Source organism: Chiloscyllium punctatum, chromosome 19, assembly GCF_047496795.1.
Source record: "Chiloscyllium punctatum isolate Juve2018m chromosome 19, sChiPun1.3, whole genome shotgun sequence".
NCBI lineage: Eukaryota > Metazoa > Chordata > Chondrichthyes > Orectolobiformes > Hemiscylliidae > Chiloscyllium > Chiloscyllium punctatum.
This window is the reverse complement of record NC_092757.1, coordinates 80,728,331-80,745,232: the sequence shown is the minus strand read 5'-3', so window position 1 is coordinate 80,745,232 and position 16,902 is coordinate 80,728,331. Positions and strand designations below refer to the sequence as shown.

General features: G+C 44.0%; 1 protein-coding gene across 1 annotated transcript in view; it reads right to left on the bottom strand.

The window, feature by feature from the left end:
• Positions 1–16,902, bottom strand: part of vps53 (VPS53 subunit of GARP complex) — a 230,504-nt gene that overhangs the window by 199,421 nt on the left and 14,181 nt on the right. The window contains exon 4 of the mRNA XM_072589817.1: positions 999–1,065. Within this exon, the coding sequence (XP_072445918.1) occupies positions 999–1,065 (67 nt within the window). The remainder of the gene's footprint in view (positions 1–998; positions 1,066–16,902) is intronic.

The window sequence follows — 16,902 nt, the reverse complement described above, 5'->3', positions numbered from 1 at the left end:
AGTGAACGAGGCACTTAGTATGATTTCCTTTATTGGTGAACGCATTGAGCATAGGTGTTGGGAGGTCACGTTGCAGCTGTATAGCTCATCGGTTAGGCCACTTTTGGAATACTGCATGCAATTCTGGTCTCCCTGCTAATAGGAAGAACGTTGTGAAATTTGGAAGATTTCAGAAAAGGTTTACAAGAATGTTGCCAAGGTTGGAGGGATTGAGCTACAGGGAGAGGTTGAATAGGCTGGGGCTATTTTCCCTCAAGTGTCAGAGGCTGTGAGGCGACCTTATCGAAGTTCATAAGATCATGAGGGGCATGGATAGGGTAAATAGACAAGGTCTTTTCCCTGGAGTGAAGGAGTCAAAAACTAGATGACATAGGTTTAAAGTGAGGGGGTGAAGAAAGATTTAAAAGGGACTCGAGGGGCAACTTTTTCACTACGAGGATGGTGCATATATGGAATGAGCTGCCAGAGGAAGTGGAGGTGGTTGGTACAATTAAAACATTTAAAAGGCATCTAGATGGATATATGAATAGGAAGGGTTTAGAGGAATATGGGCCAAATGCTGGCAAATGGGACTACATTAGGTTGAGATATTTGATCGGCATGGATGAGTTGGACCAAAGGGTTTGTTTCGGTGCTCTACATCTCTAAGTCTATGATTCTGCCTTACTGGTTACTTATTGAATCTTCTGCTTCTCAATACCACCCTGCCGTACTCTAGCAAGTCACTGCTAGTGTTCTGTTCCCATATCTGTTAAGAAGAACCATAGATGATGGATGATAAATACCAGCTCCAATTTTTTTTAAACTTCTGGAGAGTTTCTCAATAGTGGAATCCAGTATGACTCCCACCATAACAATCAAACAATTAAACATCCATAAGCAGCAAATGGATCTCCCCTCCAAGTCAATTTACAGCTATTGACTTTGATGTCACTAAATAAGAAATTTCAAGCATTAAAGTTACAAAAAAGCACTAATGGAAAAATATGGTTTTATACCTGTCGGCCATCTTGTCCCACATTGGTCTGTCCTCTCACTACAGTTCGAATGTCATCATCCAACCTCCTAACAAAAGATAACACAAGATATGAAGGTATCCACACAATGTTATTAACAGGCAAGTGATTTTGAGTAAGGTTGCACATCCGAGCTATTCCACATTTACAGTGTGCAGGACAATTTGTTGGCAAAGCACTGAAATCTTTGTACAAGAAATCCTGAAAAATGCTAGTTTCTTAATAGATGACTGGAAACAAATCACTTGCCTGCACTGTTTATAATAAACCTCAATACCACTGGAGGCAGTCAAGGCTCACATTTCAGATATAACTCAAGTATGTGCACCAATTTTGTCAGTTTCAGTTCATTTCACAGCATTTAAAAGTTTCCATTTTCTGGTCAGTTGAGTTTTGGAATCTTAGATCATTGGATATTTTCATCACTAGTTAAAAAAAGTTCCTAAGATTAAGCAAACTCAAACTGATAACCTTCATGGGAAAATAATAAATCACAAATCATGGATGGTTCAGGTAAAAATCACTTTAAAAACCTAAAGGGGAGGTGGGGGGGGGCAGAAGGAAACATGATAACTTGCAAATGACCACTTCATTCACAAATCTAAACGATCTGTAACTTGACTGTAACCTTCAAGGAGGCAGAATGCCAATAATTACAGATAAAACTTCAATGAATCTTTGATATCAGTTCTAACCTCAGATTTGATTTAGTGCAAAGCAACGTTGGACATTTTGTGGTCATGAAAGCCACTTTATAAATGGAACTTGTTCTGGTTGTGTCAGCCCAATTCATTGCTCACACTAAAAGAATTTCAAATAGCTTATCTTCAAAAGGTTAAAAACTCTCAGATCAAGAGTGAGTTAGCTTTATATTTCAATCCAATTAAGACCACTTATTATACAGAACGATTTTAAGATAAAGCACTCCCCAAAATACACCTGAAGTATGTAAACATACACGCTCGCACACATGAATTTCAAGCGATAGCAGTGTTGGGGAATTAAATCCTTTCTTACTTTTGTCACACAGTGTTACCATTAACTAGTCGGAGTCACTGCAGCACCAAAATTAGGTAAAATTTTCTTCCATTTCAATACCATTTTGGACCTTTAGTTTTGAAATAGGTACCCTTCACTCAACTTTTCTATTTCCTATGCCAATCATCTTGTAGTCTCAGAGGAAGGCTGCCAACTGGCGATAAATTGTAGATAATGGAACACAGTGGCTCAAAGCCCTGAGGGACCTTGGCTGACAAAGGCTAATCTCATCACAAAGACAACAGATACAGCCAACAGAAAGACACTCACAGCCCTCCAGAGACTATCTCCCCTCATCTGCCCTCTGATTCCAAACCTCAAAGTATGTGGTCTTGGAAAAACACAGCCTGTCAGGCAGCATCCGAGGAGCAGGAGAGCTGATGTTTCGAGCATAAGCTCTTCATCAGAAATGGGGAGGTGGCCCAAGAAGGCTGATAGATAAATGGGCAGGGGGGGGGGGGGGGAAGGGGCGGTGGGAAAGTAGGGAAACTTGTGAAATCCACATTGATCCCATGTGGTTGGAGGGACACAAGATGAGGCGTTCTTCCTTCAGGTGTCAGGTGGTTAGAGTTTGGTTGTGGAAGAAGCCCAGGACTTGCATGTCCTTGGCGGAGTGGGAGGGGTAGTTAAAGGGGTAGCCACACTTTAACTCCCCCTCGCTGGGATTGTTTAGTGCGTGTGTCTCAGATGTTCTCTGAAATGTTCCACAAGTTGGCGTCCTGTGTCCCCAATGTTAAGGAGATCACATCAAGAGCAACAGATACAGTAGATGAACGTGTGGAAGTACAGGTAAATCTCTGCCTGATGTATAAGGATCGGATGGAGGGGAGGGGGGAGATTTGGGCTCAGGTTTTGCACTTCCTGCAGTGACAGGGGAAGGTGCTGGGAGTGGATGGTGGGTTGGTGGGGGATGTGGACCTAACAAGGGAGTTGCAGAGGGAATTGTCTCTGGAACACAACTAGGGGTGGGGAGGGAAATATATCCCTCGTGGTGGGGTCTGTTTGTAGGTGGCAGAAATGGCTGAGGTGATGCACCCAGAGGCAGGTGGGGGTAGAAGGTGAGGACCAGGAGGGTTCTATCCTTGTTGCGATTGGAAGGGTGGGGTTCAAGGGTGGAGGTGCCAGAAGTAGAGGAGATGCACTGGAGAGGACAGTCAACCATGTGGGAGGGGAAATTGTGGTCTTAGAAGGAGGTCACCTGGGATGTTCTAGGGGGGAATTGATCCTCCTAGGAGCAGATGTGCCGGAGATGGAGGAATTGGGAATAAAAGGATGGCATTTTTACAAGAGGCAGGGTGGGAGGAGATGTCATCCAGGTAGCTATGGGAGTCAGTTGGATTGAAGTAGATGTTTGTGTTGCATCAATTGCCAGAAATGGAGATGGAGAGGTCCAGGAAGGGGAGGGAGGTGTCCAAGATGATCCAGGTGAACTTGAGGTCGAGGTGGAAGGTGTTTATGAAATTGATGAACTGTTCAACCTGCTCATGAGAGCACGAGGTGGTGCCGATACAATCATCAATGTAGCGGAGGAAGAGGAGGGCAATGGTGCCCTAGCCCTGCTGGATTTTTATCATCCACCCCACCAGCTTCTGGATACGTCACCTCCCCACCCCCTCCAAGGCCCCAAAGGATCCTTTCACATCCGACAGAGATTTACCTGTACTTCCCCATATGTCATCTACTATGTCCATTGCTCTCGATGTGGTCTCCTCCACATTGGGGAGACACGACGCCAACTTGCAAAACATTTCAGAGAACATCTCTGGGACACACACAATAAACAACCCCAACATGAGTCCTCTTCCTGCCCTATAGATCCTTTTGCCCACCTCTTACACTCTCCCTTAACCTGGACCCCTCTGGCTTTTTATCTGCAGTTGACCGGTTCATCGAAAACTGTTGATGTGACATTGGTCACCTCAATTTTTCTGCTCCCACCTCACCCATCCCAACTTATCTCGCTCTGTGAACTGACTGCACGTTATGCGCTCAGATCCAATCCTGCCGATAAGGGTGGTGCTGTTATCTGATGGACTGACCTCTACAGTGCAGAGGCTGAGTGCCAACTCTCAGATACCACCTCCTATTTCCCCCAGACCATGACCCCACTGAACATCAGGGCATTATGTCAACTATGGTCACCAACCTCATTTCATCTGGTGATCTCCCCTCCACTGCTTCTAAAATCATAGCCTCCCAACCCCACACAGCTCACTTCTGCCTCCTTCCCAAAATCCACAAACTGGACTGCCCAGGCAGACTTACTGTTCCTGCCCCGAAGAACTCATCTCTTCCAAGTTCAACCCAACACTGAACCTATGCCCTCTAATTCTGGATTCCCCCACCCCAGGGAAAAGATTTTGTCTATTTATCTTATCCATGCCCCTCATGATTTTATAAACCTCTATAAGGTCACCCCTCAGCCTCCAATGCTCCAGGAAAACAGCCTCAGCCTATTTGACCTCTCCCTATAGCTCAAGCCCTCCAACCCTGGCAACATCCTTGTAAATCTTTTCTGAACCTTTCCAAGTTTCAGAACATCCTTCTGATAGGAAGGAGACCAGAATTGCACGCAATACTCCAACAGTGGCCTAACCAATGTCCTTACAGCTGCAACATGACCTCCCAACTCCTGTACTCAATACTCTGACCAATAAAGGAAAGCATACCAAATGCATTCTTCACTATCCTATCTACCTACGACTCCACTTTCAAGGAGCTATGAACCTGCACTCCAAGGTCTCTTTGTTCAGCAACACTCCCCAAGACCTTACCATAATTGTCAAAGTTCACTTGAGAATGTAACTTTTAAAAAAAGGTTGTGTGATTTACATATGAAAGAACTGAAACCAACATGGTCATTCTAAAAGATGAGAAACTTAAACAATTCAGGGCTTTATCAATATATAATTTCGGTTACATCACACTATTAACGTTTGCTATAAATTCTATGTCTTACGATATTATACTCCACAATCGCCTGAAGGAGCAGCACTCTGAAAGCTCGTGCTTCCAAATAAACCTGTTGGACTAAAGTGTAATTTTTAACTTTGTAAACGCCAGCCCAACACTGGCATCTCCAAAATGTCTGTCTTCTTCCTGATCAGAGGATTCCCCAGCTCTATAGTTGACAGGGCTCTTGCAGCTGGGTCTGACCCATCCCCCCTACAGGCGATCAATCCCTTTCTTCCCTTCCACAACAGCGATAGGGTCCCCCTCTTCCTTGGAGAAAGTGAGGACTATAGATGTTGGAGATCGGAGTCAAGAGTATGATACTAGAAAGGCATAGCAGATCAGGCAGCATCGACGTTTCCAGCATAAGTCCTTCATCAGGGAATTTTGTCCTCTTACCATCCCACCAGCATCCACAGCTGGAGGATTATTGGCTGCCATTTCCCCCCACCTCCAGCAGGATGCCATCACCAGACACACATATCCTTCCCCTCCTCACCCCTCCCTTGTCAGCCTTCCGCAAGGACCGCTCCCCTCTGGGACACCCTGGTTCACTCCTTTTACACCCCTGATACCTTCTCAGAGCCCCCATGGCACCTTCCCCTCCAACCACAGAAGGTGCAACACCTAGCCATTACTTCCTCCCTCTTCGGTATCCAAGGGCACAAAAACACCTTCCAGATGAAACAACACTTTGCCTGCACTTCACACAATCTAACCTACTGCATTTGCTGCTCATAATGTGGCCTTCTTTACACTGGGGAAACGAGGCATAGTCTGGGTGACTGCTTTGCAGAACACCTACGTCCCGTCCACAAAAAAAGACCAAGCTTCTAGTTGCCTGCCACTTCAAACCAGCACCTTGTTACATGGCCAATTGCTGGTGCACTGCGGCAAAGCTCAGCAAAAGCTGGAAGACAGCACTTCATTTTTTGCATGGGAACCCAACAGCCTTCTGGACTCAATATCCAGTTCAACAATCTTAGAGCTCGAGGCATCTTCTCCTATGTCCTTACCCCAACTCCCAAACACCAAGCCTTGTTAATGCATGGTCTACTATTACACACTACCCATTGTTAGCCACTAATAGTCCTCATTAATAGCTATCCATTCTCCTAGACTAACCATTATCTAATTCTTAGTCTGTCCAACTGTTCTTCTCTCTCTTGGGGTTTGGGTTCTATCTCCACCTATTTTTAACACCTTACCCCATTCCCTTACCCGATCGTCTGCTCAAGAACCAACTTTTTCCAAGCTACTAATCAGGTCTGAAGGGTTAGTGGACCCTAAACATTAATTTTGATTTCTCTCCACAGGTGCTTCAAGATCTGCTGAGATTTTCCAGCAATTTCTGCTTTTGTTTCAGATTTCCAGCTTCTGCAGTTCTTTCCGTTTTTAGAAAGAGACCTGTGTCTCACCTGCCCCAAATCCACAAACCTGACTGCCCCGGCCGACCCATTGTCTCAGCCTGCTCCTGTCCCACCAAACTCATCTCTGCATACCTCGACATGGTCCTGCCCCCCTTAGTCCAAGAACTCCCCACCTACGTTCGGGACACCACCCACACCCTCCACGATTTGCACTTCCCCGGCCCCCAACGCTGTATCTTCACCATGGACATCCAGTCCCTATACACCTCCATCACCCATCACAAAGGCCTCAAAGCCCTCCGCTTCTTTCTTTCCCGCCGACCCAACCAGTATCCTTCCATTGACACCCTCCTTCAACTGACTGAACTAGTCCTCACTCTGAACAACTTCTCTTTCCAATCCTTCCACTTCCTCCAAACCAAAGGAGGTAGCCATAGGCACCCGCATGGGCCCCAGCTATGCCTGCCTCTTCATCAAATATGTGGAACAGTCCATCTTCTGCAGCTACACTGGCACCATCCCCCATCTTTTCCTCCGCTACATCGACGACTGTATCGGCGCTACCTCATACTCCCACGAGGAGGTTGAACAGTTCATCCACTTTACTAACACTTTCCACCCAGACCTCAAATTTACCTGGACCATCTCAGACTCCTTCCTCCCCTTCCTAGACCTCTCCATTTCTATCTCGGGTGACCGACTCAACACGGACATTTACTATAAACCGACCAACTCCCACAGCTACCTAGATTACACCTCCTCCCACCCTGCCCCCTGTAAAAACACCATCCCATATTTCCAATTCCTTCGCCTCCACCACATCTGCTCCCAGGAGGACAAATTCCAATACCGAACAACCCAGATGGCCTCCCTCTTCAAAGACCGCAATTTCCCCTCAGACGTGGTTGACTATGCTCTCCACCTCATCTCCTCCACTTCCCGCTCCTCCGCCCTTGAACCTCACCCCTCCAATCGCCACCAGGACAGAACCCCACTGGTCCTCACCTACCACCCCACCAACCTCCAGATACATCGTATCATCCTTCGTCATTTCCACCACCTCCAAACAGACCCCACCACCAAGGATATATTTCCCACCCCTACCCTATCAGCGTTCCGGAAAGACCACTCTCTCCGCGACTCCCTTGTCAGGTCCACACCCCCCACCAACCCAACCTCCACTCCCGACACCTTCCCCTGCAACCGCAAGAAATGCAAAACTTGCGCCCACACCTCCCCCCTCACTTCCCTCCAAGGCCCCAAGGGATCCTTCCATATCCGTCACAAATTCACCTGCACCTCCACACCCATCATTTCCTGCATCCGCTGCACCCGATGTGGCCTCATATACATTGGGGAGACAGGCCGCCTTCTTGCGGAACGTTTCAGAGAACACCTCTGGGACACCCGCACCAACCAACCCAACCGCCCCGTGGCTGGACACTTTAACTTCCCCCTCCCACTCCGCCAAGGATATGCAAGTCCTTGGTCTCCTCCACCACCAGACCATAGCAACAGGACGCCTGGAGGAAGAGTGCCCCATCTTCTGCATAGGAACCCTCCAACCAAAAGGGATGAATGCAGATTTCTCCAGCTTCCTCATTTCCCCTCCCCCCACCTTATCTCAGTCCCAACCCTCGGACTCAGCACTGCCTTCTTGACCTGCAATCTTCTTCCCAACCTCTCCGCCCCCACCCCCACCTTAACCTCCTTCCACCTATCGCATTCCCAGCACCCCTCCCCCAAGTCCCTCCTCCCTACCTTTTATCTTAGCCTGCTTGGCACACCTTCCTCATTCCTGAAGAAGGGCTTATGCCCGAAACATCTATTCTCCTGCTCCTTGGATGCTGCCTGACCTGCTGCGCTTTTCCAGCAACACATTTTTCAGCTCTGATCTCCAGCATCTACAGTCTTCACTTTCTCCACAGATAAACTACAGCAAGCATTCAAAGGGTTGTGTGGTAACATGCTTCCCTAGTCACAACACTTATAAGTAAAGTTTGGAGTTATTTCTAAAAGATTTAGGTTATAAGACAACTAAAAAAAAAAAGGAAGCATTTTTATCCTAAAGAGTTTTTGCAGAGGTGGAATGTAGCCTCTGTACAGCCAACTGAGTGTGTAGGTGGAAACAGGATACTGGCGAAAAGGCTACATCCTCCCTCGTGAAACTAGAAGATAAGGCGAAAGAATTGATGGTGACTAGATAGCAAAAAAGTAACCTAATCCTCCAGGACGTGGTTTTTTAAAATCGTACATCGAGCTTAAATATAATTCAAATTTCAGTTAGCTGCAACTTAATATTATTTTCTCATGAATATAGAGACTGCTATAGATATTCAAAACCTCAAAAACAATTTTTTTTTTTTAAACTCCAATCACAGATACAAATTTAAAGCAAAGTTCATGAAGTAAGAGCAATATTCCAAGACCAAAAATAATTGAAGATTTATCCACAAAATAGTTTCACAGCAAAGGCAAAGCAACTGACAACTAGAATTTTTTAAATGCATATTGTACTGGGCTAAATGAAAATCTAAACCAGCTGGTTATTGGCTGAGGGAAGCTTTACTTGACAATTATATCATTGGCACTGAAGGCAATTTCTGAAACTTCTGAACCTTTTGTACCAGTTACAGCTGAAATGAAGTCTGACTTTTTTTAAAACTTGTATTCGTTTACTCCTATACTTTTTGATTAGTGAGTTTTCTTGCTGTAGTGATATCCAAATATCAGATTTGTTCAGAGCATATTTTAAAATCCTAATGCAGCCCTTGGAGAGAGGTGGGACAAGGTAGAGAAATTAATAGGGGCAAGAATACAAGACACATCTAATTAAAATATGATTAATTTAAAATCATCTAACTATTACAATCCAACTCTAGAGAGCAGCTCTCTCCCCAATCTCTGATCATTTCTCACACAGAGCCCCCTCCCACATCTTTTCAAAGCTGATTGGATGCAGATGTTCGTAGGTAAAGGGACAGCCAGAAAATGGGAATCCTTCAGGAATGAGATAACAAGAATCCAGAGAAAGTATATTCCTGTTAGGGTGAAGGGAAATGCTGGCAGGTATAGGGAATGCTGGCAGGTATAGGGAATGCTGGATGACTAAAGAAATTGAGGGTTTGGTTAAGAAAAAGAAGGAAGCATATGTAAGGTATAGACTGGATAGATCGAGTGAATCCTTAGAAGAGTATAAAGGAAGTAGGAGTATACTTAAGAGGGAAATCAGGAAGACAAAAAGGGGACATGAGATAGCTTTGGTAATTAGAATTAAGGAGAATCCAAAGGGTTTTTACAAATAAATTAAGGACAAAAGGGTAACTAGGGAGAGAATAGGGCCCCTCAAAGATCAGGAAGGCTGCCTTTGTGTGGAGCCGCAGAAAATGGGGGAAGATATTAAAATGAGTATTTTGCATCAGTATTTACTGTGGAAAAGGACATGGAAGATATAGACTGTAGGGAAATAGATGGTGACACCTTGAAAAATGTCCATATTACAGAGGAGGAAGTACTGGATGTCTTGAAACGCTTAAAGGTGGATAAATCCCCAGGACCTGATCAGGTGTACCTGAACTCTGTGGGAAGCTAGAGAAGTGATTGCTGGGCCTCTTGCTGAGATATTTGTAACATCAATAGTCACAGGTGAGGTGCCGGAAAACTGGAGGTTGGCTTACGTGGTGCCACTGTTTAAGAAGGGTGGTAAGGACAAGACAGGGAACTATACACCAGTGAGCCTGACGTTGATGCTGGACAAGTTGTTGGAGGGAATCCTGAGGGACAGGATGTACATGTATTTGGAAAGGCAAGGACTGATTAGGGATAGTCAACATGGCTTTGTGCGTGGGAAATCATGTCTCACAAACTTGATTGAGTGTTTTGAAGAAGTAACAAAGAGGATTGATGAGGGCAGAGCGGTAGACGTGATCTATATGGACTTCAGCAAGGCATTCGACAAGGTTCCCCTTGGGAGACTGGTTAGCAAGGTTAGATCTCATGGAATACAGGGAGAACTAGCCATTTGAATACAGAACTGGCTCAAAGGTAGAAGACAGAGGGTGGTGGTGGAGGGTTGTTTTTCAGACTGGAGGCCTATGACCAGAGGAGTGCTACAAACATCGGTGCTGGGACCACTACTTTTTGTCATTTATATAAATGATTTTGATCTGAGCATAAGAGGTACAGTGAGTAAGTTTACAGATGACACCAAAATTGGAGGTGTAGTGGACAGCGAAGATGGTTACCTCAGATTACAACAGGATCTTGACCAGATGGGCCAATGGGCTGAGAAGTGGCAGATGGAGTTTAATTCAGATAAATGCGAGGTTGTGCATTTTGGGAAAGCAAATCTTAGCAGGACTTATACACTTAATGGTAAGGTCCTAGGGAGTGTTGCTGAACAAAGAGACCTTGAAGTGCAGGTTCATAGCTCCTTGAAAGTGGAGTCGCAGGTAGATAGGATAGTGAAGGCGGCATTTAGTATGCTTTCTTTGATTGGTCAGAGTATTGAGTACAGGAATTTGGAGGTCATGTTGTGGCTGTACAGGACATCGGTTAGGCCACTGTTGGAATATTGTGTGCAATTTTGGTCTCCTTCCTATTGGAAAGATGTTGTGAAACTTGAAAGGGTTCAGAAAAGATTTACAGGAATGTTGCCAGGGTTGGAGGATTTGAGCTATAGGGAGAGACTGAACAGGCTAAGGCTGTTTTCCCTGGGGCGTTGGAGGTTGAGGGGTGACCTTATAGAGTTATATGGGGCATGGATAGGATAAATAGACAAAGTCTTTTTCCTTGATGTTGGGAGTCCAGAACTAGAGGGCATAGGTTTAGGGTGAGAGGGGAAAGATATAAAAGAGACCTAAGGGGCAACTTTTTCACGCAGAGGGTGGTACCTGTATGGAATGAGCTACCAGAGGATGTGGTGGAGGCCGGTACAATTGCAACATTTAAGAGGCATTTAGATGGGGATATGAATAGGAAGAGTTTGGAGGGATATGGGCCAGGTGCTGGCAGGTGGGAATAGATTGGTTTGGGATATCTGGTCGGCATGGACGGGTTGGACCAAATGGTCTGTTTCCGTGCTGTACATCTCTATGACTCTATGTGTGCTCTCCCTCTCCTCTCCTCTCCTCCATCCCATCCCAACCCTTTCGCATCTCTTGATGGGTGCTCTCTCTCTCTCTCTACCTGCCCAATTTCCCATTCCTTTACATCTCATGTGTCCCCCACCCCTCTTCACATCTCTTCATACACTTTCTCTCAATCATTCAGCCCAACAGCTTTACTGCAGTCGGAGACGTTTCGGGTCCTTCGTCACGGTTTACTTCAGATTTCAAGCTCCACACAAGTCTCTTTCCACTTTAATTAATTGTGTCCTATTAATATATTCTTCAACTCCTTAATAAAAAAACAGAAATAAGTTGCAAAACCTAGCAGGTCTGACAGTATCTGAAGAAAGAGAAATAGAGTTAACATGATCATTTTGAGAGTCATATTAGACTTGAGTCGTATGGGATGTGAAACTTTAACTCTACTTCTCACTCCATCAATGCTGCCAGATCTGCTGAATTGCTTGAACATTTTTTATTTTAGGTTTCCAGCAACCACAACATTTTGTTTGTTTTGCTCTTCAATTCCATTCCTTCCCATGAAGTTATAGCAACCCACTTAAATATGTCTATGCTAATCACCTGAACCATTCCATGTGAAGGGTAGTTCCATATCCAACCACACTCTCTGCTAAGCTGTTAATGCTGAATTCACAGAATTGCTCCAATCAGCATCCCACCCAGACCCACCCCCCTACCCTATTCCTGTAACCCTGCATTTCCCATGGCTAATCCACCTAGCCTGCACACCCCTGGACACTATGGGAATTTTAGCATGACCAATCTACTTTACTGGCACATCTTTGGACCGTGGAAGTAAACTTGGGCACCCGGAGGAAACACACAGACAAGGGGAGAATGTGCAAAATCCACATCAAACCCTAGCTCTTGGGACTGTGAAGCAGCAGTGCTAACCACTGAGCTACTGTGCCACCCGGGATTGTTCTATGATTTTTGTCTCTGGCTTGCCACTTTGTATAAGTGGCAACAAACCAATATCATATATAAAACATTCAGCATCTTTTGATGTGGATGCTTGAATCTCAATGGAAAGATGCAATTTCCCCACTCAGCTGACTGATCTCATCTGGACACAGGGGAATTAAAAGTGCAACACTGCCACTCCGAAGTATACACCTATGCATCTTGCAGCAATACTGCCAGCAGGTCATGCTCTCAGTGCATACATAGCCTGGGTAGGAATTTGGGTTGGTAAATGTATAAAAATATCCTTTCACTCAACAATGTAGAATAGTAAGAAAAGTCAGCAGAAGTTCCAAGTTCCAGAAATATGGGAAAAAAACTGTGATCAGACACGTTTTCTAAAAAAAAAGTCATTATTTTCCATCAGGTTAATAAGAGTCAAAAGTAAATCACAGCCCAGACCTTGAACAGCCTCCAAAACTACACATATTAATACATACTCAGCTCCAATCACAGGTGTGTAGAAGTAAATGATACTGACTGATGGTTTAGGTCCTATGAAGAGGCACATATTTCATTCCAGGGAACTTAGAATAATAAAAAAGTTAACAGCATATGCAAAATCCATCAACAGAGATCTGCATGCATTGGCCATATTTTTCTTTTCCTCAGTTATACAATAGCTCAGCATTTTCAGTGAGGGATAAAAGAGTGCAACAGCATTGGATTTCTTTGACCAGCAGTGTCCTGGCTTTATTTATAATACATCAGGCATTTCAACAGTTACATTGCAGTACTATGGAAGCTCTGATTGCAACATTTGTAAATGCAACTGGGATCAAGATGGATCACAAAAACACAAATATAGAAAAAATTCTGCAGATAGTTGTCAAAAAAACTGCAATGCTTAGTTTATATAAATTACAAAAAAAAATCTGTCGTCAGCAAAATACACTCAAATACGGAGGTGTTCTCAGGATCTCACTAAATGTTTTTCTGAGGATTCATGAACATTGATTTTTCAAAAAATTGCCCAGATAATAATCAGTCAGACAATCTTGTCACTATTGTCTGGATTTACTAAATACAGCATGCATTGCCACAAACTCTAATTAAACACTGGATTCCAGGCCACAATCGGAGGGTGGGTGTGGATTTGTTGGGCCAAAGGGCCTGTTTCCACACTGGAGGGAATCGAAAGAAAAAAAAAATTGATAAACTACAAAATGCAGAGCATTAAACAGGTAAAAGGTCAGTACTCAGTATAAATAGTAATTACAAATATTATGCTCTTTGAAATGTCAAGACCTCTTTTACTAATCCCCAACTGAAAGATTACTCTATACACACAGTTCTCATTCATTACATGGCTACATGCTATGACAGAGCCTGATTAGCCTACTATCACTGAGGAGGCAGTTTTCTTGTCATGCAGCTCAAAATATAGCTGCAAATTGCTTTGAAAACTTCCTCGAACAAAAATTGTTTTTCTCAGAGCTGTCTTTGGACAATCAGCCGTTTGTGAGCCTCCAAGGTCCAGGCTTATCTCTTGTACACAAGATAATCAGTGTCACACTTTGGAGCTAAAATTGTCTACGTTTAGGATGCCCATATTTACCCAGCTATCAGGGAAGCTGCAGGACACGATAGAACTCATAAATCTGCATTTAACAGATGTACTAAGTCACTTTTCTGTTCCAAGGGAAGAATCTAATTGTACATAACAAAAGTCTATCACTTATCATGTGTGCTCTCTACATTTTTCTGAATTAGCTAGAAATATTTCATTTTAACCCTGTATACTTTGACCAGGAAAAGAAATCCAATAAATAAACCTTCAATTTCATTACAAGGACAAATGCTTGAAAAAATATGACATAATAAAACAGGCGTCTTATGGATACAGGATGCCATACTTTCAAGAACTGAAAGTCTGGAATCCATCTAAAAAAGTCCAGAAGGAAATTCTCTGTTTTGGGCTGAGTGATTGTGGGTCTTGATGGGTAGCAGTCATGACGACAGGCCTTACAATACACCTTCATTGAAATTTCAAGACAACATGGTCCTAAGTGGCACCCATCTCTATCACTTAATGGAGAGGGTGATCGCTCATTTGAATTTTTCAGTACTAAACATATGTGAAGTTTGCAATTGAAAGGGATGCAACCACAAGTTATATTTCACGCAGTGAATTGTACGAAATATGTTTTTTTAATGTTAAGGACATTATACAACAAAAAGCACAAAGTCCAGCCTTTAGTGCATAATTCGTGGCTGTCATCCACACAGTCACTGTCAAAGCTTAGACATAATTTGGACACAGCTCTTTTTTAACACGGCAATACATTTGCTTCCATGTACATGAACCATTGCATTTTTGCATAAAAAGTGACTTTGACTTGCATGCACAAGTCCCAAGAAATATCACAGAAGCATTATACTAAAAAACAGATGACACCAAACCATTAAAAAAAGTCACAAAATGAAAAACCTTTGCCAAATAAGCTGGTTTTAATGATTGTCTTACATAAGTAAAATGAGGCGGGAAGACGGGGAGATGCAGGGAAGGCATTCCCAAGTTTAATGCTGAGACAACTGAAGGTGGGGCCAAAAGTGGAACAATTAATGTCAGAGATGTTCATGAAGCTAGAATCATTCAGCTACATCAGTCCTCTAAAAAAACACATGTTCAAATGCCCACTATGGGTGATCCATGATTACAATCCATGACACAAAACAATTCATGTTAAAAAATGCAACAATATTTCCACAAATTAATTGGAGATGTAGTGGACAGCGAAGAGGGTTACCTCAGATTACAACAGGATCTTGATCAGATGGGCCAATGGGCAGAAAAGTGTCTGATGGAGTTTAATTTTGGAGCATCAGAAGCAAGGGGTGACCTTATAGAGGTTTACAAAATTATGAGGGACATGGATAGGGTAAATAGGCAAAGTCTTTTCCCTGGGGTTGAGGAGTCCGGAACTAGACGGCATAAGTTTAGGGTGAGGGGGGAAAGATATAAGAGAGACTTAAGGGAGGGTGGTACGTGCATGGATTGAGCTGCCAGAGAAAGTGGTGGAGGCTGTTACAATTGCAACATTTAAGAGGCATTTGGATGGGTATATGAATAAGAAGGATTTGGAGGGATATGGGCCGGGTGCTGGTAGGTGGGACTAGATTGGGTTGGGATATCTAATCAGCATGGATGGGTTGGACCGAAGGGTCTGTTTCCATGCTGTACAACTCTATGACTCTATGATAAATTCCTTGTTGAATTTATCAGCTATGATTTCATGAAATGATGGAAAAGACCTGTGTTGATAACATTTCTTTCCTGTTCCTATATTGTAATGGGATATACTTTGTGAGTAAATGGACATGATTTTCAAGCAGAGTCAAAACATGTGGCCCTGGAAATGTACAGCAGGTCAGGTAGCATCCGAGGAGCAGGAGAATTGACTTTTCGATCACAAGTCCTTCATCAGGAATTTGTGGGGGGGGGGGGGGGAATAAATGGGAGGGTGGGGCTGGTAACTGGGAAGGTGATGGGTAGATGAAGGTCAGGGGTGATGGTGATAGGTTGGAACAGAGGGTGGAGGGGATAGTTAGGAAATAAGTAGGATAGGTGGGACTGTTCAAGAAGGCAGGGGGAAGGGAGAAAAGGAAACAGGTCAAATCAACGTTGATGCTGTGAAGTTGTAGTGTCCCAAGGCAGAAGCTGAAGCATCTTTCCTCCAAGCGTCGGGTGGCTAGGATTAGGTGGTGGAGGCAGCCCAGGTCTTGCATATCCGTGGAAGAAGGGGAGAGGGAGTTGAAGTGGTCAGTCATATGGTGGTGGGGCTGTTTGGTGCGTGTCCCAGAGATGTTCTCTGAAACGTTCCACGAGTTGACGTCCTGTCTCCCCAACGTAGGCAAGACCACATCAAGAGCAATGGACACAGTAGAAGAGGTGTTTGGATGTGCATGAAAACCTCTACCAGATGTGGAAGGATCCTTTGGGGCTTTGGATGAGGGGGGGGGGGGGGGCACAGGTTTTACACCAGTAGGTGCTGGGAGTGGAGAGGGAGTTGGTGTAGGCTTAACGAGGGAGTTGCAGAGGGAATGGCATCTGCTGAATCCTGATAGGGAATGAAATATATCCCTGGTGGTGGGGTCTGACTGTAGGTGGCAGAAATGCCAGAGGATAATGTGCTGTATCCAGAGTTTGGTTGTTGGAAGGTGAGTACCGGGGTTCTATCCTTGTTGTGGTTGGAAGGACGGGGTTCAAGAGCAGAGCTGAGGGAAGTGCATGATTTTCATGCAATTAAACTAGATTTGCTTCTTTCAACAAAGATACTATAGAAAAGATCAGCTTTTGATTATTCTTTCTATGTTACTGGAAGTAAAATACTATAGAAAAGATCAGCTTTTGATTATTCTTTCTATGTTACTGGAAGTAAAATACTATAGAAAAGATCAGCTTTTGATTATTCTTTCTATGTTACTGGAAGT